Consider the following 26,279-nt stretch of genomic DNA (forward strand, 5'->3'; position numbering starts at 1 on the left):
AGAATGCTACGCATTAAAATGGAAGCGGAAACCATGACTAGACTTGGACAGCAGGGGACTTTAGACAGATATTGCATAATTTCAAGTGTATGAAACCTATATCGAGTCTACGATGTCTGCGGGCCTGCCAATAAGTGTCTGAGATACCGTGAAAAAAAAACCCGCTCCAGAATGCCCAGATCACAACGCCTGCTCGAATCAGGTGGCTCGCCCGTCTAGCCGCCCACCCACTCACTCACCCTTCTCCTCCTTATCGGTGCCACCATGGTGGCCTGTGGGGGACACGGAGGCCCCCTCTCCCTCCTGCAGCTGCTGGCCCTGCACCCAGTGCTCCAGGAGCCAGTTGCAGAAGCGCCGGTTCGCCTCCCGGTGGATGCCAGACGGCAGGGCACTGCCGAGCCACACGCGGCCACCCTCTGCATAACATGCGTACGGACAGACAAAACACACCTTGCAGGCCCCCGAGGTGGGGTATTTAGTGTTGTTACCACAACAAACCAATCCTAATGCGCTTGTTCTAGGGCATGAGGTGTGTTTGAAGTGAAAACCGTCTTCTTTGGTTTATAAGCGATATATTGGCAACGGGATTAAAACACGGGCCTCGCTGGTTGCACAGCAGGAAATGTATCACGGTGCTAAGGAAACTGCGACAGCCTGAACGTGTGGCTTAAAATTTCATCATTCCGTCCCAAAATGACGAGGCACTAAAATGAACAAAATCCATGTTTTTTTTGTTTTTTTTTTTGTTTTTTTTAGAAGGAAATTGTGTTGAGTACCTAATATTTTCTTAAAGTGTTTTCATCAAACAATTCCTTACAATCCCGTGAACCTTATATGAAGTTCCCAAGATTTTGCAACACCAGGGGTTAAAAAAAACTAACATGAAATGTGAACTAAATTAGGTGGCAATGCAAGGGTTCTTTCTTGCCACAATCAGTCGAAGCTGTTGCCAGCCCATTTTATATGCAAGGCAATAATTTAATATTCAGCTGGCTCTTCCACAGTGAAATGTCAGGGTGACACAGTACCCCAAATATAGGTGACACAGTGCCCCAAAAACCTGTCATTTTGAAACTTGATCATTGTTTTCTGCTTTGTTTTAGCATTTTCTCAACGCCCACAGTACAGCCTTCTTTAGTTCACACTGCTACTGCCTCGTACGGCACAGGCCAACTGACTTTACCTCTCAGCATCTCTGCTACTCCCAGAAGAAAAAGCTTCACATAGACTCAATTCAAGGCAGCCAGCTGATAAATAAAACAGAGGAAAACAAAGTGCCTTTCACCTTAAACTCAAATTACAATAAAATAAAATCGTCTAGTGGTGCAAGGATGGAGAAAGAGCAGAGCTGTGGGTCGGCCTAGCTGCTCCCCACACTGACAGCAGATCCCAGGAGAGAGGGAGCAGCCGGACCCCAGCAGTGCAAAGCCGGTTTGAATGGCACTGTAAAACAAAGACCATTAAAGCCTGTGCAGTGTATTATTTAGTAGCACTTGTTGATTGGTTCCAGAAATTAACGTGCCGACGCAACGCAGGAGACGAGGTGCGCTGTAGTGGAAGGCTCCGGATTAATTTTGGCCACCTGGGGATCTTTAACGTGCGCCGAAATCTTGTACACACGGGCGTTTTTGCTTTTTGCCTCCATCAGAAATGTGGCCGCCGCAGCTGGGAATCGAACCCGCGTCCTCGTGCTCAGCAGCGCAATGCCTCAGCCACTGAGCCACCGTGGCAGGTAGGCACTAGCGTTTATATTTTTGTATGTAAATAATTTTTGTACTTACAAAGCTCATACTTGCAGTATTATTTTATAAGGGCCTTTTATTCAAAGTGTATATTTCAATTTTTTTTGTTTACCCCGTTTTCATTTTTTTCTTTTTTATAATTTTATTTGATGATTTTTTATAATATTTGTAATAAATCTGTTGTTTGAAATAATACTTTTGGAATGCCCTATCCTTCTATCATTTCATACCTTAAATTTTAGAATCCATCATTTCCTGTGGCAGGAAACAAAATATTTCTTGGACTACCCAAAAACAACCAATGTACCGACAGTCATGAAAGCGTTGAACAGCTTGGCTGTTAAAAACTGGTACTCTTATTGCGCAATTGTAACACAGCACCTTACTACTGCTCATACCTACGCAACTATTTTGGAAGCTGTCCCGAAGCACACTCAATCAACCCAACAGAGCCCAAATGGCGCCACAAAGCACAAATCTCGTCCCACAAAAATTGCCTTAACGCGAACAGTATACGAGAAGAGCAGGTATTCAGATAGTTCTCCGGCACCCCATTCATAAGAAATTTAATCCACTACAGGTATAATTTAATCAGAAATGGAGGTGACATTTTTGAACTCTTATTTTCGGTGCACTGTGTAGTGCCGATGGCCCCTGGTTTCAACGTACAAATATTTCACTGCTACGAATTTCGGAATATGTAGTACCCAACTTTTGTGATTAATGACACTCATTTATAACATCGCTGCTATGTTAACAACACATAAATGCTACAAATGCACAAATTAAAACTGAGAGTTTTAATCATTTTTTGTCTGCATTCTCCACGGCAAACGAAATGGTGGCCTAGTATGAAAACTTGGTGTGCAAATTAGGCACCATTGTGGGTACATATTTCTGGTACATATTTTGCCAATGCTCTGCCTCTGTGTACCACTTAATTGATCTGTCCAAGCGTCAGCCACCCAAATGAGATCCTGTGGGCACCGCTTTCGACCGATGTGCCGTTTTCTCCAAGAGTCGTCTGCCTCACATATCACCTTGGTAGTGGGCCGTCAAGTTGGACGCACGGCTTTAAAATGTAGCTTCGTCGCCTCTATTTCACGCTTTCTCATCAACATCTTCAACACCAATGCTTTGCTTATTACAAAACTGCAGCAAGAATAACGACAAACAAAAAGAAGTTCCAAACACCAACTGCAGCATTCAGTGTAACAATGTACGGCTGGCAGCAAATAATAATCTTCCCCTAACTACGCTGCGATGCATTGTCGTTGCCATGACCGTGACCAGCTCTCCACTAAGCAGGGGGCGGATCGCCCCTCCCATTACTGAGCAGTGGAATGGTGAGTGGGGTCCTGCTGATCACAAAAGACAGTAGTGGACTCGGAAGACGTACCGTATTTTTGCGCGTATAACCCGCGCCTGCACATAATCTGCACCCCTGCCATCAGCCCGCTGCAAAAGAAAAGAAAAATCCTCGCGTATTTCTCGCACATCTGATACAGGAAAGGCTGCACCAAAGCTACTGCTCAAGCAACACATCACATACTATGGATACAGAAAAAGTGTATATTAGCGCGCAATTGCTGCCATGGAAGTCTTAGTCAGTGTTACTGCGCAGGAGCTTCACGGCACAACGCGCATTGCCGTGAAGCTGCACTAAAGGAAAAAAACTCGTATTATCCGCACCCCTACTTTGCCACTGAAATTCTCACATTTTGGTGCGGGTTATACATGCTAAAATACGATACCACCCTGCTTGCCACGTGGCAGTGATGTGCTACGTGAGGAGCGGAATCGTGACTGCTCTCCTCTTCCCCACTTGCGTACTTCCGCTGCCCCTTGCCTTTCCAAGATGCTGGAGAAGCGTGGCCCGGCAAGTGGAACCCCTTCCCTGCCTTTCTTTCCCCGTTCCTCCCGGATGCGTGGATGGAATGATGGTCGCACCTGTGATCCGGCAGGGCAGCAGCCAGGGCCGTCCGTGCCAGTCCAGCAGCAGGGTGTCCAGATCCACCAGCAGGTCGGCCCCGTGGCTCGCCAGCAGGGACTCCCCGTCGGGCCTCCGCCCCTCCCGCCACTCCCCCTCCTCACCTCTGGCCACACCACTGGGGTCGACAGGTCCCTGCAACGGCATTGCCACACCCTTCACAACCTACATCATTACACAGGGGGCCCTTGATGTACGCTGCCCGAAAGAGCTTTCCGCACCAACATCCGCCGATCACCAAAGTGAGTTGGCCCAGCATGGGGGTTTCAAACAGCTGGCACAATCCTGTTGCCACCAATGGCACAGCTTTGAGAGCTAACGTGGCAAAAGATACTGGGATGAAGAGAGGCTTAAAACAAGGAATGCTAAACTATGGGGGAATTTTTTTTTATCTGATAATGTGACATGCACCCCTTTGCGAGCAAAACTCTATACATATGTCAATCCCAACGCATTATCACTGTCATCACTGCGACCCGCTTCTCACTCAGCTAACACCGAGCCCCTTTAAAGGGGTCCTGAAATACCTTCCGCCGATGCGTGGATGTACATGTAACCAAATAAGACAATGTATTAGCAATCTCCTCGCGCAAGAATTTTGTTAAAGCGATGAGTATTAGCTGAGAAATCGTAAATCAAAAACCGCGCATTATCGTCGCGCCGCATTTCCTCCTCCTTTCACTGTTGACGGCGCGAGAGGCTTCCCTCCCATGATGCTGCGCGCTTCAGCGGTGACGTACTTCCGCTATGGCGCTCCGCATACTACCGTCTGCTACGGGCAGGCTTTGTTGACACCATGAGTCCCGCACTCCGCTCAAGGCTGGAAAAGCGAACGAAAAATCTGGCCGCATTTGTGCGGCGGCCTGGCCTTGCCCTTTCGCGGTGTGCGTTGCTGCAGGGCAGCACGTGACTTTTAATCGGCGGCGAACTCGCAGCCGCTCGGGGTGGATCGTGCGCTCGGTCCCTTTCATGCACCACGCATTGTTTATCCAAAAAGTGCCGTATCAGATGTGGCCCCGCTGGTGCCGGGTCTTATTTTGCGGTGGTGGTAATTCCTGCCGGCGGCATGTGTAAAAGACATTTTAATCCGATATAGAACCCGTGCACAAAACGCTTCAATCATGTGACCAGTTCAGCTTGGGGCGACGCGTGGTGGAGAGCGGCAACGTTGGCAAAACATGCTCCGGCGCGGCTCTGAAGTGCTGGAGCGAGCGCCATTTCTTTGACAATCTCAAACATCGGTTGCCTTGGCAACAAGGCACAAACCTCCCCAGAAGTCAGTTACGGTTGCGTGATCCCGGTTCAGCTTGGGGCCCCACCTCGCGAAATGTGGGCACTGCAGGCGTACCACTCACTCCCATTGGGAAGTGTGAGATGCGTTTGGCATTACAGGAGGCGATGGTGTGTGTGTTGTGGACGCCTTTGTTTCTTGATGAAATGCGACGTTGTGCTTCTGCGGGTGGATAGTGCTTCCCATGGTCTGGATTATCTTTCTCGAGCGACGTACGACTCAACCTCGCATGGGGTATGTGCAGTGTGCGTAGCTAAAAGCCATCTCGGCTTGCGCGCCAGAGTTAAGTGACTTGCTGTTCGTCCCCGCAAACCGCGCGCGAGGCGAGTGCCGAATTTACGACGGGCAGGAGGAGGCAACCTATCGTCTGTCAATCGCGGTTCAGACTTGCAACGCATGTTGTGACGTTGTGTTCGTTCGAAACATATCTCTGGATTGTTTTGAAGTGGAATAAAATGTATCCGTCAAACCCGGGCATTCGGCTCAGGGCGTTCTCTGCGATTGCACGAAAGAAGTGCCACGGGGCTTCAACGCTTTCTTTACGGAACGTACTCAGGTAAGAGAATATCCATGTCGTGTTATGGCCGTGTTGCATTCAATACGAACGGTTAAGCGTTTGTTTACACTTGTTTCGTTTGTCGTAAAACGTCCAAGCACTCCGACACACCGCTGGCAGATCAGCCGGCGAGCCGACGCTGAGCAGACGACTCATCTCTTTGCCGGAAGTGCGTGAAAAAGCCGCCCAATAGCAGGATGTCTAGCTCATGACGAACATCTGGGAATCGATGATGTAGACATGTGAAGATGGCGGCGTCCAAAAACACGAAGGAAAGGGTGAGAAAAAAGCGACAAACTTTGCAACAAAAGTGTGAGCTTTCCGCTGCGCGTAAAAGAGTAATACTTGGCCCAGATGACCTTGACGACCCAATCTAACGATTGCGCTACTTCATTTAGTGTGCTCAAAACGCCTTTCAGGGCCCCTTTAAAGCCATTTTTACCACTATACAAAACTGCCTAGTCAGGCAGACATTTTGGGGGGGAAGAGGGGAAGGGGGGGGGGGGACAATAAAGGAGCTTTTATATGAATATCTGAAGGCCAAGGATTAATGTCTCAGGGCTAACCTCCTCTCCTGTCAATGAAAAAATTTCTCTTCCACCCCCCACCTCCCCCCTCTGTTTCTCTGATTGCCCAGGGCGTTATATTATTACCCCCATAAGATGCTATGTATCCCCACGGGGCATTGCACGCTGAACAAATTTAGAATCGGCTTCACTACTAAACACAAATTCACCACTGGGAAGGCATTTTCCCGAGGCCACATTAAGATTCTGATACCAAAGTATATAACCCCTAGCGCTTATTATAAATAGCATTCTCTTTTGTGGCAAAAGTGTCACACATCAAGCGCAACAGACAGACAGACAGGTTCTCTCGTTCGATCCACATACATGGAAATTCTTAAGCATTTAATACTTTTTAAAAGCATAAGCAGGGAACTTGGCAGTTTATTCTGCGCAAGCATGCCCAATGACTCAGTGACTGCCAATGAAATTACGATAGCGGCATAGTGAAAATGTGCAGACTCAAAATCGATTGACAGGCCTGTTGGAGTGGCCAGTTACAACCTTGAAAAGGGGGACAATGACAGCTCACCGGGGTGGAAGAGGACTTGGCTCCGGGTGGCAGCAGCACACAGCCAGGCTTCGGTCGGACCAAGACACCAGCCTGCACGAATTCGTGTCTCCCATCAGATCACTGGTTTCCAAGCCAAGACGAGCTAGTCCAAAGTAGCGTTTGGATGAATGCAACATAGTAAACACATCACATCCCCCGTGCAATTGGACAGTACAAATAGAAACGGCACAAGCCGCTGGATGAGTGCGTCGTGTTTAATGCACTGGACAAGGCTAGATCCCGACAACAAATGCACCCACTGAGGTAGTGGAACCCAGATTTTGTGGCTTTCTCGGGCTTAATCAAAGACACCTTATAGCCAGGACATGGTGAAATCAGCCACAACACGATACATAGCTAGGAACTTGTAGCTAGGAACCCCAAACGTGAATCCCAAATTTCTCAAAGAAAAAATTACTGCCATATGCCTTCTTAACACAATTTCAACGTGTCTCCCACTGTAATGTGCAGGTAAGTTTGTTTAGGAAAATTTGAAAAGGATAATTTGATGCCGATTCCATTATGCAGGTGTAAAAGACATAACACCTCATTCCCAATAAAAGACATCTTATTTGACGCCCGCAACTGAGGCACCAAAAATATCTTCTGCTTCACAAACTTGCTTATCCAGCTTTGCTGGCATTAAAACTGGAGCGGGGAACATTGAAAGTGTTTGCGATTTTAAGTTCCTTGACCTTCCTAATTTTAGACGTGACAGCCCGTTGGTTCATTCGCTGCTAATTTGTGAATTCCACCTGGGAGTCTTGAAGTTCTCGAAAACGTCCGTGCTCAGGGCTGTTAAAGCCTTGCACAAAAGTATGGCTCTGCTTTTACATCAATCGCACACTCATGTCTCCGGTGAGTAATGCCACTCGGTTCCCCTCGCCATCGGCAAGTAAAATTTTCACGCTTGATAGATGCTTCATATTGGTTTTATTGTGCTCAATTTAACTCGAAACTAGCAAGCGGCGGCTGGAGCTGCTTCTTGTACAGTGGTGGCATTGTGCAGCGAAGCACTTGACAAATAAAAAAAGAGGGGGTCCACCTTTCCAATTACCACCAGCACCTTTCAATGCTCAGATGTGGCCAATGTAGTGCGGTTGCACGCAGCTTCATGCAGCCGGTCAAGAATTGTGATGCACGGTGGTTTACTAGCTATTATCACTGACGAACTGCAATCGGCTATCATGCACTTTCTTTGCAAATTTCCCGATCTACCCTTCTATGAGATGCATCATTTCGAGCTCTATTGCATCACTGACGGTCCACTCTATAGGTAATTTGGGTTTACTTCAAGCAACTGAAATGTATGACAGCCGATCAAGAGTTTTTCATGGAACACTAGCAAATAAACAGCCACGCATCACAGTTTTTGAGCCGCTTCACAATGCTGCGCCTAACACGCGGGGGGTGCTGATGATTACGAGAAGAGCTTAACCCCCTCTCTCATTAGTTCTCAAATTCCTCGCTGCGTGGTGCCACAGCCGTCCAAACAGCAGCTCTGGCCACCACCTGCGTGTTGCGAGTCAAATTGAGTGGGGCAGTACCTCCTTGGAGTCGCAACGACTGAAACAAGGTGCTAACTGCAACAGAGGCTAAGGTATGGCATTGAGGAATGGGTACACCCAAATTTACTTGCGTGATGTTGACAGGTAGTTTTGGATTAGATAGGTTGAGTTAGATTTTGAGAGGAGTTCATCTCCACAGCAATGCTGCTGGCTGCTTTGAAGATGATTTTGGGTGTTGAGTGCGACTGCGATGTGCACACAAATTTGAAGGCCACTTTTAGCGCAAAAAAAGTTACGCATTAGAATCGTGCAAACCGTGTACTACGGTATTTTCATGCTACCTGGCTCATTCTGCACTAAGCTGCCAACTGTGAGCCACGTACTCACGAGATAGGATTGAGAATACACAGCCAAGCAAAGCGAGGACGGGAGAAAGATGCAGCTGCAAAGGCTGCAAAACCTTATCGCCAAGCATTTGCAGAGTTCCTTTGTGTAACAGTGTGTGGCACAGTTCTCAATTAGCTGCACAGCATAGCAAAAACAAAAACTCTCGTCAGCCTACTGCCCTTCAGTCAATACTTTAGACAAAAATAAACGTAAGGCAGGCAGGTACTTGTGGGAGTGCCCGCAAGGTGAGCTGAGCGTAAAAAGAAAGAAGGACTCATCGACATTCTGCTTTCTCGCAGCAGCTCTGTTGCCAATTTTTTTCAGCAACGGCTACAACATTCGGCTTTGCCTGCACTGTGAAAGACTGCCGCCAAGACACAGATCCTTCTTTTCTTTCTCTTATCTCTTTCTTCCCAGGTTGTTCGAGGAGTACATGCAAGGGGGGCTATATGCGCGGAAACACGGTACTTATCACACATTCACAGCACACTTGTCCTCTTGCGTCATGTCTGTGTTGCCGCCTGTAATCGGGAACAACAACTGGTTCCACCCACCTTGCGCAGAACGTGCCCCAGCAGCCCTGGCTGCACCGGGGTGTCTGGCAGCAGGGCCACATTCTGCCGCTCGTGCGGCACCCACGCACCCTCCGGACACTCTCGCAGCACCCTGGCCAGCTGGGCCTGCACAGGGAGTCACACCACCAGATGAGCACACCTCGACCTCTCAAACCCAACTACCCCCCCCCCCCCCCCTTCCCCTCACCTCACACCCAATTTAAAAATACTCAATCATGCAATTCCCATTTTGACGAAACGTGATGACAGGCGACGGGAGCCTTCACGTGTGTCGAAATGTGCACTTACAGACACTTCGCAGAATTCACAGCTTGGAGGATGACCAAACTTAAGCCTTCAAATGGGCCGTGAGGACAAAATATTGGTTGGTTATTAAAAGACTGCTTTGTCCTGGTAATGACGATGTTAACTTTATAGAAAACATCATACAAATAATGGAGATATTAAGGAAAAGATGCGAAGCAGTGCCGACTCCCTGGCCAATTTTCGGAGATTTCTCTACGATACCACAAACCCTTGTTTGTGCAATGGGCGCTCGGCGACCAAAACCACCGCCAAGAAACCTAACAAAGCGATCGTAGTGGGGCCTCTAGTTCTGTTCGATCATATCGCTTGAATGCTAACGTGCATTTAACATAGTGTGATAACTACAGTTTTAGCACTGACCTCTATGACACTGGCAACGTCGCGCGCTGCGAAATTTGGAAGTTTTTCCATAACTCTTGCATTTTCCTCGTTCAACACCTTTTGTGACTGGACTGGAGTTGAGTGAGTTACCAGAAGGCTAGTTCTTTTAAACTGAACGAAGTCATATTTTGTCTTCATAAGGCCCCCTTAAAACTTGCCCAGCAAGCACTGCACACTACAACTCCATCTCTGCTGTCACAGCACAGGCCGGGTTTGGAAGCCACACGGCAAGGGTTGAAGTGAACAAACGATTTTAGAGTGGGCGCCTGAAATGGTGGGGCGGCATTGCTAAAACTTGGTTCGGTTGCAAGGGAAGTTCATCATCTGGCTTACAAGGATTCCAACACGCACGACACTCCCTTTCTGTCTACTTGTCACACAAACCCTCTGTGGAGGGTGTGGGGACCCTTGTTTCCTTGCGCCTCGCCTGCACATGTTTTCGCAAGCTGGTAGCCGCCATTCTGGGTAGCCGGCGCGTCACGTAGGTCGTGTCCTCTCCATGACCCCGCGCGACGCGCCGAACCGGCTCACCGCGAACATGTGTGCGAGGGAAGGAGGACCAGTTTGTCACCTTCCTTTGCGCCGCCCTCTCCCCGACCTGGGGAAGACCTCCTCTCCCCTCCGAGCTGACCTGCGGGACGAACGAGCGCTCCGCCGGGGAGTCGAATGGGCGATTTGGTCGGAATCGGTTGGCTCGGCAGTGCCTACTCCGAATGCCCCGATGACAGTGAACCCAGTTGGCTCCACGGACTCTGCCGAGAGATTCTGCCCTGATCGGTCGCCACGGGATGCCTCCCCTGCTCCCGCGGCCATGATGACGGATATCGAGGCCTGAGTCCCGCGGCTTGAGCGAGCGACAGGAGCCACTGTCTCCCCGCGAGCGAGAGTCGTGTTGTCTGGTATATGCCCTGTATCTGCCAGGCAGGGGTGAGACAGCCCAAACAGATTTGGGAGCAGTTTTTGGAGCAGCAAAATTTCGATTTTGGAGCAGAAGAATCTTGATTTGGAGCAGTTAGGGACATTTAATACATCGTCTTGTGAGCTTAAAAAATCATTATTTCAGCAATTTGCAGGGTCAAGTGCACATTTCAATCAGTTTTGAATACACAGAACACTCAAATAGCCTTACCTGAAAGAGTTTTTAAGAGTATCACAAAGTACTAACTGCACTACGTTTTTCCTAACTGGTGATATTGTGTTGCGCCTGCACGCAACACTGACAACAAAACTGCCGTTAACATTACAGAGTTTTAGCAGTCCGTCTGTTCTGTTGGTTACTTTGTTACCGGGTTGACCGGACCGGTCTGCGCCTGCGCGCGCGGAAGGGCGAGGAGGCGCGGGCAACTAATCCCCCTACGGCTACGAATGCCCAAGTGCCCAGACGAGTCCCGGTGAGCACGGTAACTACGTACACGACGGAACAGACGGACCGCTAAAACTTATCAAATTTAAGGGCTCCGCAATTGTTTTTTTTTTGCTGTTTTAATGCTAAAATTATTATTTTTGTAATCCGAGGCTGTGTTGTACGAACGACTGTAGTCACGGCAACAGTTGAGCAGCTTCGAGCTAACGGTCGCATAGCCCAACCAGCCTATCCGTTTCAGTCCCCGGGGCGCAGGTTCAACCTATGGTAATTTGAGTAGCATTAATGTTTAGCCACCTAGATTTTGGCATTAAATTTCACTTCGCATACATCAAGTGTTATAGTCGCGTTCTATGGCAACCGTGTAGTCCTGCAGCTATCGGGCGCTGCCTGAACAGGTCGCGGCGCCGCAGCACAGCCCGCAACTTTCGTGTCGACCGTTCCATCCCCGAGGCTCGCGATCGCGCTTCGAAGCACGGCAACACCTCAACATTTTACAACAGCACAACAAGCCAAAAAATTCACTTCACGAACCCTATTATAGACATGCGCACCGCGTTTCGCACTCAAGGACAAACCACGCCGAAGTCGTAGGCCCCACATTTCAATGAACTTTTTTTCGAGCCGCCCAACTTCCCGTAATCTGGCACCAATCTCAAACCATATCCTTGCGTTAACGTCACTGTTCAGAGCCACAACAGATAGAATGAATAGACTGGAACTCAGCTGATAGCGTAAAATAAACCAGGGAAAATATCGGCGATATGCACTGAGCGCGTTGGTAGCAGCCAGATCAGGCGGCGGCCATGTTTGTTGCCACAGCGATGCCTAATCGAGAAGGCCGTTTCTGCGAACCCGGACGGAAAGCGAATCGAGTTTTAGAAGCTGCCGCTTGCTTCGTTTCAGTCTTTCTATTTGTGCCATTTCTGTGTTTGCGATTGACCGACGATAAAAGCGGTGACCCGGATGCGGGAGGCTTTTGTCCCCGCCGAAACTGACATGAGCATCAAAATCCGTGCCGTTGAGGCTCTTCTGGAGCAGTTTGGCGCAATTTTCGCCATTTTCGTGCTTTTGGAGCAGCTTGGCGCAGGAAAATGGAATTGTATCAGAAAGGCGCAATATGCGCAGCTGTCTCACCCCTGGCCAGGCAATAAAGCCTCACTTTGGATTGCCGGAGCCTGTCTACCACATGTGAGCACCCGAACCCGTGCGTGAGTCTTTGGATTCCGCAGGGCCAGTGTACGGCGCGTAGCACTTTCTCTAGCGAAGCTAGCCGGGGTCCTCTGCTATCCTGTACGTTAGCCCACAAGGGTACAACCCTGCCCGAAACACATGCCGTTTTCCACCTGGAACAACTGCCCGGCAACGAACCACGCCTGACCAGAAGACGAGTTCTCAAACTTAAATGCAAAGAAAAAACAATTCTCACCGAGCTTTTAATCTCCCAGCGTGCAATTGTGCAAGAGAACAACCCACCTGGCTCCAGGAAACCACCCCCTCCGCGAGCCCCTCGGGGCGCAGTCCAGGAACACGTGGCCACCGCTGGGCAAACTCTCTCTGATGGGCTGCCACTCGAAGCTGCAGTTCCTGCATCAAGCAGTAAGACGTTGCATCGCAGTTAGATGGCTAGCGTTCTGTTCCATTTTTCGTGAACATGTCCATATGGACAGAACAAGAAGACACAGTCGTAAGTCTGTAACAATGCGGACTGCTTGAAGGGGACACCAGGTATTACCGTTACACTCGATGGAGGGTCAAACACCAACTGGAAACTTCCTTCCAACTTAGTACACACTTGTTAACAGGGTGTGTACGGTAACAGCTGCTGCGCCACTCCAGTTGCAATTGCTGTGCTACCCACACCTAAAGAGACTGATTCCGACAGCTGTCCATCATGCCACCTGCAAATTGCAATACCCAATTGCTTTCCCTTGAACACGCCCAAAAGTCACAATAAGGGATGCCAAGTGCGTAAATATATTGATGCGTAAATGCCTGTTCTTTTGATAAGTGGTAAATATGTTAATACTGATCAAATTTTCTAAATTCTCACGGCAGCCGATTAGGCGAGATGTGCAGTGCAGAATGTTATCTGTTCCACAGCTTCCACAGACAGTGCTCCAGAATCCCTTCAATTATGTGCAAAAAAGATGAAGGGAGGGGGCTATTTCAAACCGTGATGAGCGGTCAGAAAGTTGGCTAATGTGGCTGGAAGTCTCTTCTGATCGGAATTATAAGACTGGTACAATGATTGGCCCTAATATTCCATAGACATGCAGCCATTTACTGAACGTGCTACGCCAGAGAAACCTTCAGCTACAGTTTGAATACAATGCTTCAGTTTGCCACAAATGTCAATGTTTACTGCACACGCTTGCACAAAGGAGTGGTGCATGCAAAATCGATCACACATGCAATTTCTTAATTCACCCAGCCCACTCAAGCCCATGTGCTGGGGAGACACAGGATTCTGGGTAAACTTGACTTCGTGCAGTTCTCTATCCAGAAGCACTGAGCAAGACAATCAAGGACACACCATTGGCCCTAAGTTTGCAGTAAAGTGGAAGCACTGAGTGGGCCTAGCTGGTTATACACGTACACCCTTTGACAAAATTTTCTAGGCCAATCTTAAGCCTTCTCGACCACAAAGAATTCAGAGAATAAGCTTTACCTTTAAATGTGACAGAAAAATTTAATGACAGTAAGAAACGAAAGCTGTTCTTTCTAGCTTTCCGGCATAAAACTTTTCAGCCTCGCACGAAACGTAAGCTTGTACGCTGAATTTTTTTTAGGCCTGCGCACTTTCTGCTTGGCCTAGAAAATTTTGACAAAGACTGTACACCGCTGTTTGTGACTGGTACCACAAAAGGGAGCTTCTGCAACATTTGTGCACTAAATAAAACATACGAAGACTGCTAGAACAGGTCCGGCCTCATGTTCATTTAAGAGGTGACTTTCGATGTGCAGTCACCCCAATATTTCCGATGGGTCTATGAAGAACCGATACTAAAATATCAATTATATTATACTTCACACCTCGTGAAAATATTGGGACGAAAAAGTCAACGTTTCATTATTACTGCATACTGGCACTGCACTGATCATAACAAAAAATATCTGTGCACAAATGGGGGTCCAGGCCGCTAGCTGGATGTGATTCAATATGTGGTGACAAGTGTTCGGAACTACACCACAAATGTTGGTTGAAATGTTGGGTATTTGCATATAGCACATAAACACACACACCCAGAATACAGGTAACACAAGATAGGAGGTGTTCATCGTGCAGTCTGCATCAAGATAATAATGAATATCTTGGCTATGTGCCTGGACAAGTGGACACAGAAGGGTGCTAAAAGGCTTTCCAAGAGACCGCACGGAAGCAGTGAATGCCTTGTATAAATATTCCCCCCAACTCAATTCGGCACATGCCACTAGTGGTAAATGGTGCGGCAAACATGTTGCCAGATTTACTGCACTGTCACCAATGTTCGTAGACTCAAAATACCCCTCTCTTAACCACAATGGCCCGGTACAGCCCCCAACCTATACCCTAGGTACCGTATTTATTCGAATATAAGGCGAGGTTTTTTTCCGAAATCCATAGTCTCAAAGCGATACCCCGCCTTATATTCGAAGCTCAGCATATATGTATATGGAGATTTTGTTGACTCTCCAAACTGCACCCTCGCCTTATAATCTTGACTTCCTTATAGTCAAATAACGACGGTATTTATCCCATTCTGTGGCATCTAAAACAATGAAGAAGAAAACCAATGCAGTGGCCCACTAGTCCATAATGTCTGTGCTCAGACATTTAGTGCATTCGGAGAAAATAAAAGAGCTAATGAATGCCCACAAAGCACTGAAAAACATTTGAAGCCTGACGGAGTGTTTATAAAGGCCAGCCCAACGATCGGAATGTAAGAAAGCAGTACCCCATCTTGTTGCTTCCTTTGTCGCCCTCGCCAGTCTACGCAGCGCATGCGGACAGGCAAAGGCCCTCCCCCAAACACCTCGCAAAAGAGTCTCTGACCGCTCTTCCACCGACTTACGGCCAGCCGAAGCACTTCCACCTGCTCGCCGGCAGTCGGGGTGAAGACGCCCCGGTTCTGGTAGCGGCTCAGCAGGTCCAGGTACTCGGTCTGCTCCACGGCGCTCAGCAGCCCGCCTCCCCCCGCCTGCTCCCGGTGCTCCTGCTGCTGTGCCTGCCACGCCTGCTCCCGAGCCAGCCGGGCCTCTTCCTGCCGCTTCTTCTGGGCCTTGGCCTTCTTCTTCTGCGCCTTCTTCTTCTTCTTCTGCGCACTGACCGCCTTCTTGGGCGGCGGCTCGTCGTTCTCGTCCTCCTCCTCGTCGCCCTCGTCCGCCCTCGAGGTCAGACGGGCCACGAGCTTCTGGTCCGCTCGGCCATGGCGGTGCAGGGCCAGGGAGTACCGCTCGTAGTCCTCCAACGTCACCATCTCGGTTCCCGGCGAGGGGCTACGCCGTCTGCAACTGCGAGAGATTAGAAACGTCACAGCCTTTGATAGGCATCAGAAAGGGGTCGTGAAGAGAAAATGCATTTGTCTTTGCTTAATTTTGTCTCCTTGAACGACCTTTTAAGAACATAAATCCCAATTTGCAATTCATTGCTTCTGGAATTTAGGAGATGCCTTTGAAATTCTCGTTTTCAGGTGCATCGTCGGTCGGCAGCGCGCATCGTCGGTGCGCGCATCGTCGGTCGGCAACGCAACTAGCAGTGGTGACGTCACATTAAGAACAGTCGAGAGTTAAACGCTCTTTGCGTATATCGTTCTGTTCAGTTGCAAACTTTATATTATAAAAATAATGTATCCTTTATTTGTTACCATAAACAGTTTTCTATTGACGTGACCAGTGTTGCGACCGCATGAGCTGGCAACCATTGTAGCAGAACTGACCTACTGGCTGTTTGTACGGATTGTAGCCAGTTTCCTTGCTGAGGTTCACGTTGTTCTGCCGTATTCTCTTCACAATCTGACCTTTTTGTGTATCAAATGGCACAAAACCACTCAAGTAAAAAAAATAAAAAGTGCCCCGGGTGCGATTCGAACGTGCTGCTGCCGAGCCAGCCCAATATTACGGCCAGCCTGCACTGAAGTACGACACTTTGCTCGCTACACTACCGACATCAGAACTGTGTGTGGCAGGAAACTGCGGCATAAAAGCCGTTTCTCATGTGTAACCCAGCACTCTGGTGTGTTTTCAGAAATTCTAATCAACCCAGAGCTTTAACCCCTAACTTACTGTTGAACACTTCTGCAGTAAACTAAAGGGGAGAATATCCAATCAATGAAACAACGTGAACAGCACTGTTTATTGGAGGAAACAGGAAAGCAATCGAACTGCATGACTCGGTGACTCGGCGCTGTATCACTGCTTCTCGCTAGTTATTTTTGCACCTGATGAGTGAATGACGGGTTGGTTTTAAGTTCCGACTACTCGAAGTTCCTTCGATAAGCATGTTCATGAAGTAAATTCTCATTTTAAGGGGGTTCACTGGTCTTAAACCAAAAAAGTTTATTTTTGCAGTTATGATGATGAAAATTGGGGGGCAGATGTAGTTTTTCATTCTTATTGTAGATATAAAATTTGTTTTTGTGTAAAACGACTATATTCAAATTTATTTGGATTTTTATATTCAATTTTTGACAGCCTTTGTAAAAAAACTGCTGGAGGGATGCAGCTAAACAGGGAACCAGTGAACTGTGCACAAATCAAAGAGTGCAATAAGACTAATATTATCGTTCTATATGGTCTGTAGCAGAAGTTACGACCATTTGAAGTTTGGGCTTGAAGGGTGGCACCCAGAAAAACCGGTTTTGCCTTCCAGGCCCAAACTTCAAATGGTCGTAACTTCTGCTACAGACCAGATAGAACGATAATGTTAGTCTTATTGCACTCTTTGATTTGTGCACAGTTCACTGGTTCCCTGTTTAGCTGCATCCCTCCAGCAGTTTTTTTACAAAGGCTGTCAAAAATTGAATATAAAAATCCAAATAAATTTGATATAGTCGTTTTACTCAAAAACAAATTTTATATCTACAATAAGAATGAAAAACTGCACGTGCCCCCCAATTTTTATCATAATAACTGTAAAAATAAAGTTTTTGATCAAAGACCCATGAGCCCCCTTAAACTTTCGGTTGGGTCTGAAGTTTCCCGTTGGATCTGGTTTCCCCCTTCGCGCAACCCACATTACAGGCTACGTAAGACAGACGTCAGCAAGCTTGTGCAAGAATAACGGCTAGCAGATTGACAGTTTAAACTCGTGTGAAACAGTGTAAACAGCTTACAACTGCGCCACTCGCCCGCGTTGTTGACTGAAAGTTCGACCATGTTGATCAGTCGCATCAGAGATCAGGCATCTCCTATTGAGTTGCTGGGCGGTTTTCATCATGGCGCCAATGTTGTAGTTTTATCTGACCCTTTGCAAGCCCGCTCTATGCCGACATGTTGCGCAGACGAGGGGAAACTGTGATTGGGTTCATACCAAGACGTCACTTCACAAGTTGAAGAGGTGAAACCATAAGTGCGTTTTTTTTTTCCTATATGCTGATATCCGGCAACGAAACGGGTATGCATTGTTTGGTTATCAAGGTTCCACAGTAATAAGTACCCACACAACACAATTTCGTTTTAAATCTCTTCACGACCCCTATCAGAAGATTGTGCCTATGCTCGACGACCGCTCTGAAGACCCTTGACTTGCATTAATTTGACTTCGCTTAACTTAATCCTATCACTTCAGACAAATCTGGTTCTAACAGAACACACAATCACACATTTTCAACTCGCGTCAATTCGATTTTTCTGTTTTATTCCACTGAATTCCAGAAGTGTCACCATGGTCGAACTAATGCGAGCCGACTGTATATGAATACTGTGATTGAAAAAATAACAGAAACAGACCCTTGCAGCTTTGTCTTACAGGAGAAGAGGGGGAGCTGCAAGGTGAAGCTGACACAATGCACTCCTCATGCTCAGCTTGCTGACTACCAAAGAAACCATGCAGTCAATGTACTTCAGTTGAAAAATGCCCATAAAAGAGCCACAAATGTGCCAAGTTTAACGCAAACTAAAATTAGGCCTCAGAGTGGGGGAGGGGGCCAGGGAAAGATGATATCCTAGGCTCTTCCGCAAAGTTGATTGATTGTAGGATTTAACAAGCCAACGCTACACAGACGATGAGGCGTGCCATAGTGGAGGGCTCCAGGTTAATTTTGACCACTTGGGGATCTTTAACGTATGCTGAAATCTCGAACACGTGGGCGTTTTTGGTTTTCGCCTCCATAAGAAAAGTGGCCGCCGCGGCCTGGAATCTAACCCGCATGCTTTCCGAAAGTTACCAATGAGGTCACAGTGTGGCCAAAAAGGCAGAACACTTAACCGAAATCAAACCCGAAACAAAGTCTACCAGGGCCGGGATGTGACAGCCTTTTTTATAGCCTTTGCTAGTGGAAGGCTTTTCTGTTTCTGTTTCAATCTGCACCAACCAGAAGTTGCCAGGCACAATTATCCTGAATTTCAGAAGTGTATGTTAAACAAGTTCTTGCACCCCCATAAAAAAGTGCACAGTACCTTAAATTCAGGGGCCCACGAGAGCTCCCTATCCATTATAATCCCAAGGTATCCTTGGTTCCCACAGATCTAGGGGCACGACCACTGAGGACTTGTGCATATTGTGCATTCCGCTTGTGGGTGGATGCTACGGCAACATTCTTCTCAAAGGAACGGCGGAGGGTGAAAGGTATCCAGATATATTCTCAAGCTTCTGCTGTGTTGTCTGACAAGACCTCACCGCACTCCAAATGCAGATGTCCCTCACATAGAGTCTGACATCAATACAGGGAAGGAAACACTCCAATTGGAACACAAAGCTGAACAATAAAGGATAGCACCTCGAGGTCCTCCTTTCTGTGCATTGCGGCAGACTGTGGCACAGCCGCGATAACATTTGGAAGCGATTGATGCCTCGCGTTACCAGGTATCTGCACCAAGTGAATGTTTAAAAGACGATGTTCTGTATTTTCAGATTTTGGGGGTTTGACCAGCAAAAGCTACAAATGGGACATGAGGTGTGCTGTAGTGGAGGGCTTTGAATAATTAAGACCACCCAGGCACGGGGTGAGGCCCGTTTGTCACATGGCGTTTCATCATAGGTCGGTTGGAAATAGATCATTTGTCGTAGGAAACATTTGAAGGCAACATTTGTAGGCAACATCGTAGAGAACATTTGTCGTAGGCCAGTTGTTCAACAATTGGGAAAGTTCGTCATAGAGGCGACAAAATATACGTTTGTGTTTTTTTGCGTGTGTGTGTTTTTTTATAGGCACACATGGGCTTCTGAAAAGTCGATGGGACGGTGGACGACTCAAAAAGGGGAGTGAGGCAGACAGAAAACATCTTCAAAGAGGGGTTCCGAAGAACTTGCACCCCCCTTATCATAGGTGAGGCCCCGCCACCCTGTATCCTTGAGCCCCCCATGAAGACAAAAAGATACGATATAAGACTTTTTAACACTACATGCCACTCAGGAAGGATTAAGAGAATCACGTGGTTTCAGCCCAATATGTTTTAATCTTTTTCTTTTTTTTCTCCTTTGGCTGTAAAACCCTGTGCATCCCTCTCCAGTGTCCTTGAGCCGCACATGAGGACAGAAAGATATATAGTATGATGCTTTTGAACACTGAATACTAACCAGAGAAGCCAGTGACGGTCATGAGATTCGGAGCCCAAGGACACAACCTCAATTCCTGGCAACAGCAGCCACTTTTCTGATGAAGGCAAAAAGCGAAAACGCCCGTGTGTTCGAGACTTCGGCGCACGTTAAAGATCCCAGGTGGTCGAAATTAATCCGGAGCACTCCAGTGCAGCGTGCCTCATCGCCTGTGTGGCTTCGGCGTATTAAACCTCATAATCAATCAAGTCATGCGATTTGAAGTTAAAAACCTTTATTTCGTTATCATATGAAATAGTTTTGAGTTTGCTTTAGCACTGGTTGTTGTATGCATGGTATAAAACAAATGGTTTTTTTTGTACGATGCTACTTTAGGTTTTGACATGGAGATAATAACCCCAAGCTATAGATTTGCCAATGAATATTACTGGACTTGTACCAATGGTAAATAAATAATCGACGCTCTATTCAGCTTGCCTGCAAAGGGCTTGTTGTGGGACAGATTTCAATTTCAACTAGCTAGCATTTCATTTCGTGTGTAAGCGTGGTGGGTCATTCCATTGTCATTTTACAAGAGCTTGGTTTGATGTAAATTACAGTTAACAAGGCTAACCCACTAACGCAAAATATTTGATGCACAAATCATGCATGCAAGCCCAGTGTAACATGTGACGTCGCCCCACAACACACTGAATCTTTTAGAAGCCCATTTTTTTACTTCTGAAAAAAAAAAAAAGGAAGAAAAGTAATTGAAATTCACGAACTTCACGCCTTGATGACAAACTTTCCTATGCGACCAACTGCCCTATAACAAATCATCCTATGTTATCCATGGGCCTGTACCTAATCGGCCTAAGACGAAAGGCCTTGTGACAAAAGGGCTTGCTCCCCTTAGGACCTTTAACACACGGGCGGTTTAGCTTTTCCCCTTCATCTGAAAAGCAGCCACTACGGCAAAAAATCGAGCCCTCATCCTTGGGCTCAGCAGCACAACGCCTTAGCCACTGAGCCACTGTGGCAAGTGGATGATGCTCTTCCGAGGTAAACGAAAGATCATTGCAGTTGCTGCTAGAGGGGTATTTTAGGTACGTAATGCTGCTGGCACTGAGAGGCTAAACAGTGCATTTTGTAATTAGCTCAGCAAGCATTGCCCTACAGGAACTTGCATTTGCACTTCCCCAAATTTCGTTGCGTGCATTGAAGTAATGTAGATCATTCACGGTGGGGACGGGCTGCACAGTAACATTTTCAAGCCTGGGAGAATCAAAAGGCAGCTCCTGGTTCAAGAAAGACAGCAATAAATGTGAAACGTCCAGTTCCAATCATAGTCTCAGCACACGCATAGTCTTCAATGTTGTGATGAGGCAACCAATTGCACCGTACGGATCCTTATGAAAGGCAACTCACTGGACTCGTGCAGTTGTACGAATGAAGGAAATGATCTCAGCCGAACGTGACCTCCAATGCGGGAATCTGAGATTCTGGTGAACACAAAAGGATATGATCCGACCAAAATCAACAAGCCTTGAGCATAGGACGCGAGCGTCCTGTGGAAAAGTGGTGCCGTCCTTCAGGTTGGCACTTAAAGTTACCGTCAGAGAGGACAACATGGTCATCATTGCTGAGTTCTGATCCCAATACAGCCATACAGGGCCCAGCAAGCCATGCCCACGCGTGAAGGAGGACGCCAACAGGGTCTCCACAGCCAAGACAGCCTCGACTTCAGGGAACCGTTTACAGGAGGCGCGGGGAACACACAGCAGGGACTTAATAATTTGAACTCTCACAACGCCTGGCTGAGTGGACTGGTCTGCCGAGAATGTCGCTAGAGGACAATTACCGCTGAGTGCTGAAAATAGCGTTCCTTTTCCGTCTGTGAACTAGTGAACTAGCATTAGTTTAGGCAGCTAGCCTTTAGTTTAGGCACCTAGCATTAATTTTCTTCTGTGAACTAGCATTAGTTTAGGCACCTAGCACCTAGTTTAGGCATATTTAGCATTAGTTTCCATCTGTGAACTAGTTGCTCACGCACTGGACTCTTTCGGTGGCATTTACGCTCTTAACATTTCGCGAGCACGCCAGCGATGTAAATACAAGTCCTGAGCGCTCACTGACTGTCGGTTCGGTATTCGTCAAGCTGCTTCAGTGACGGCTAGGTATGTTATCGGCCTAATGTAAACCAAAGTTGGCGCGCGTCAACACGTGTTGAGCGCTCCTGCGGAAATAACATAGCACGTGCCTTAAAATCGCAGTTGACAGCACGAGAAAGCAGGCACTATGTCAGCATTGGAGACTGCCGCGACAATTAAGGACGTAGTGAAAAGGCTGTGTAAGGAACACAAAACACAAGTCAGGAAACTGCACTCAGCTTTCTACGGACCAGTGAAAAACTAAGTCAGCCCAATGCATACTCATAAAAATTAACAACATCGATCAGTGCCCTACCTGCCTAGGTGGTCTCGTGAATGCGCTTCAACAATTATAGTAGGTAGAACCAGCAGAATACTGAACAGTCGTCGTGCTGTGCGCGTAGCGTTCAAACAGCTCAAGCAACTCGGGAACGCACATGGAGGAACGCAACACAAACGCAACCACGCAACGCCATGGAGATTAGTCTTTTAGTCAGCTGACAATGCAAAATAAAACAGATTAAGCTACCGCATAGTTGTTCATTTACCCCCTTTTCATTATGAAGTTTTGAAAACAAATTACTATTATATGCTTTTTTATCGTGCACTGAGGCTTGTCCGAATGGCGGCGCCACTGAGCTTCGGCGGCCGCTGATTGTAGCAGACGACACGGGTCGCGCGATTTCTGCTTTAGCCCTTTAGCAAATCGTAATTTTTCGCGTTCGTGTTAGTTAAAAATACCAAGAAATTGCCGACGTGCGCACGTGAGCGCGGGCCTCGCGGCGACCACCCGGAAGTTAACAAAACTAAGAAAATGCTTATCGCTCGGGTGTGCGTGCCTTTCGACGACCGCCAAGCATCCCCTGCGCACGGGTCAGGCAAAGCACACCCACTTAGGGAGATTGGCCAAGATTGCGGCGACCACCCGGTGATTAAAAAAAACGAGAAAATGCCAAGAGCTTGTGCGTGCGTGCCTCGTGGTGACTGCCCAACGTCATCGGCGCACGTTTGCAAGACAAGCATACCCTCTTGGGAGATTGGCCAAGATTGGCAAAAAAAGCAAATTGAACTCCAGCATTCGCCAATATCGTAGCAACACTCTCTCGGAACGAGAAAGACTGGTCATAGAGTACGCCCCTCCAAGGTGATGTCCATGATTATCACTTCCAAATAAAATGGAGGAAGCTCCCACGTATAGCCGGTATAGCAATGATGGAGTAAAGAATCGTTGCGGCAGCAGCGAAGAAACAAATCGGCTGTAATCGTGGACTTAAAAACCGTCGTGATGGTCGTGAAGAATATATATATATATATATATATATATATATATATATATATATATATATACAGGGTGTCCCAGCTATCATGCACCAAGATTTAAAAAAAGAGTAAAGGCGTAACTCGAAAGAAACCAGGTGCATAATGTTTGCAGTACTGTGAAGAAGCGGACAGTATTTTTTTCTTTAATGAGACTTAATTAGCTAATTGTAATTAATTATCTAACTCGAGAAATACTCTCCTAATCACTAAAGTGTCAATGAGGCACTTGTAGGTAACCACGAGGGGCATCTAACTGCGCTATTTTCAGCGACGAACTAATTGCGTACTCATTTATTTTGGCTGATAAAGGAAACCCGCGAAATATGAAAAATACCACGTGACGACGCTTACGCGCGCATTGTAAAGCAGCGTCCCCAAACAAAGCTGATTGAAAGCAACTGCTTCGCGTGTTACCCGCCCGAAGAGACAGCGCATCACCTTGATAATAGCATGCATGGAAGGAGCAGCAGCAGCAAGATTCGCGGGACGCGTGTGCAGATAAGGAACAAACTCGGTCGCGATTTCTTCTTTCTTTCTTTTGTCTTTTTCATTCTGGCTAACTCAGAGGCAGCCTGTTTGAGGGCATTGCTGTACGATGCGCGCGGAGGCGCTGTCACGTGGTATTTTTCATATTTCGCGGGTTTCCTTTATCAGTCAGAATAAATGTGTACGCAATTAGTTCATCGCTGAAAGTACCGCAGTTAGATGCCCCTCGTGGTTACCTTCAAATGCCTCATTGACACTTTAGTGATTAGGAGAGTATTTCTCGAGTTAGATAATTAATTACAATTAGCTAATTAAGTCTCATTAAAGAAAAAAATACTGTCCGCTTCTTCACAGTACTGCAAACATTATGCACCTGGTTTCTTTCGAGTTACGCCTTTACTCTTTTTTTAAATCTTGGTGCATGATAGCTGCAGGGTCCCTAGAAATATGTGCTAGTCTGCCGTCCGCCGGCCGCGAAGGGGGCTCCTCCGTGATGCATGCAGCGGCGGCGCTGCAGTCAATCGGAGCGCGGTGGCCGGCCGGCGCGATAGGCCATAGGAGGCTATGGATGGGCAGCGGCGGACGGCGCTCTGCCGTGCCGCTGCTGCCTTCGTAGTTCTGCCCTATTTCTGGGCGGGTTCAGCCCATTTTAACTGCCCCTTTTCGAACCCTATCCGTTTCTGTCGACAAACCAGATTAGCCAAATAAGTTGGTTCTTACCAGTACGAAGTGTTTTAACCGGAGCGTGAAGTGACAGGAGTACGTTTTCGCGTATTATGAAGGATCGAGCCTTGTAAAAACCGCGGAATCGTGTCGCTATGCTAGCCCCCGAGTATGTGTCGAACCGATTTCGACACATACTCGGGGGCTTCGGGAACACTGCCGGCAAGGCATCGTTTTCCAGCTTGGAAATATCATGCGGTACTTCAGCTTGCAAACAACCGTTCTTTGTGAATACCCCCGCCGTTGTTAACTGATGGATTAGTCAGCGCGTGAAAATGTGTGTGGTGTGTGGCGGCGCTCTGCTTTTTTCTATGGCTCTTTGGAACCGTCTTTCTTTGCAAGCTTCCCAAGATGCTGTCCCCTGTACGTGTATGTAAATAAAGCAGCTCGAACCGGTGCCTCCTGACCTTCCGCATCGTTGATCTGGAGGCCCTTAAGCGCACGTCTTCGCGGCCCCCTCAGTTACGTCCAGTCAGCTGGGAATCTGTTAAATGTAAATGCCGAATAGAAAAACAAGACGTGTGCACATGCATACGAAGTTTTATCACCTTCAGTCATCAGATACAGTGATTTCTCCATAACTCGAACTCGGATATCTCGAAATATCGGTTAAGTCGAAACCTTTTTTTGCCGTGCATATACCTGCCATAGGCGACATTTTCCACCCTTTCTCTCGAAACGTCTTTTCGGGATCACGGATATCTCGAAATGTTGACAATAGGACGCAATGCAACATCCGCTGCAGGCAGCTCATAAGCTCCCATTACGCGCCGAACACCGTCGCGAACGGCAAATTTGCACGGGGTACGCACTGTACGCGGCCGATGTCCCGTTAGCGGAGTGCTGCCCGGCGCCTACATCGTTGATATAGCTGGGGAAGACGCTTCTGATCATGTGGACGACGACGTGTCTCAAAAAGTCCCAAAAACGGCAGGAACAAGAAAAACATATGCTTTGCCTGCTTCACAGCAAAGATAGAATATAGCGTTGGCGACCAACAGTTGATGCGGCATTGAGAAGCTCGAGAACACTTTTTTGGGACCAGATGCGAACGCGAAACACGCGAGCATCACTCAGTTCTTTTTCCGCAATACCTAAAAAAATTGTTTTTTCTGCAAATTATTTTTGCCTGTATTCCGGAAGCGTCCCTGTGCATTGGAGCGTTTGTTACCAGCACTAGCTCTTATTCCAGTGATCTGGCCATACATTTTTCGCATTTCGCTTAACCCAACACTCCGCTTACCTCGAAATTTTCAAAAATTTGGGTACTATCAAACCTCTTCTGCGTGCCTGTAATTTTCGTGAATACCACGATTTGAAACATTCGCCAGCATTGGGTACGTGAAACTGATTTTTAATAAAACCCGGCTGCAAATCAGTAACTTCGCTTGCAAGTCATTACACAGGTTCTTTTTGATCACCCACACACTCGGAGAGAATTGCGAGACGCACGCGGGGAAAGCAAAACGGGAGAATATTTGTGTTATGGCCAATCATATAATCGTGGCTGTTTGAAACCAAGGAGTAAAAATATTGAGGTTTATTTATACTGTCCTGACCATATATACCTTGCTTTATCCCCCCTCCCCCCGCACTCTGCCCAAGGTATATAGGAACAAGTTTTTGCTGGCACAACACTTAAGCTTTCGCTTTTCTTCTTGTCAGCCTACCAGCCGGCTGCGTGCTTGTCACCGTCAATGACGTT

General features: G+C 47.4%; 1 protein-coding gene across 3 annotated transcripts in view; it reads right to left on the minus strand.

Annotated features, from left to right (window-relative positions):
* Window positions 1–22,541, minus strand: part of LOC144175871 (uncharacterized) — a 47,746-nt gene extending 25,205 nt beyond the window's left edge. For 2 of the 3 annotated variants that reach the window (XM_077704901.1, XM_077704899.1), the window contains exons 1-7: window positions 22,362–22,541; window positions 15,274–15,712; window positions 12,695–12,805; window positions 9,148–9,273; window positions 6,678–6,749; window positions 3,693–3,867; window positions 240–416 (exon numbers count right to left, since the gene is read on the minus strand). In XM_077704901.1, coding sequence (XP_077561027.1) covers window positions 240–416; window positions 3,693–3,867; window positions 6,678–6,749; window positions 9,148–9,273; window positions 12,695–12,805; window positions 15,274–15,678 — 1,066 coding nt within the window. In that variant the 5' untranslated portion in view covers window positions 15,679–15,712; window positions 22,362–22,541. The remainder of the gene's footprint in view (window positions 1–239; window positions 417–3,692; window positions 3,868–6,677; window positions 6,750–9,147; window positions 9,274–12,694; window positions 12,806–15,273; window positions 15,713–22,361) is intronic. The other variant, XM_077704900.1, reaches the window with a different exon arrangement.
* Between the last annotated feature and the right edge of the window lie 3,738 nt (window positions 22,542–26,279).

This window comes from Haemaphysalis longicornis, unplaced genomic scaffold (assembly GCF_048455015.1).
Source record: "Haemaphysalis longicornis isolate Haplotype H1 unplaced genomic scaffold, Haemaphysalis longicornis Haplotype H1 scaffold_3, whole genome shotgun sequence".
NCBI lineage: Eukaryota > Metazoa > Arthropoda > Arachnida > Ixodida > Ixodidae > Haemaphysalis > Haemaphysalis longicornis.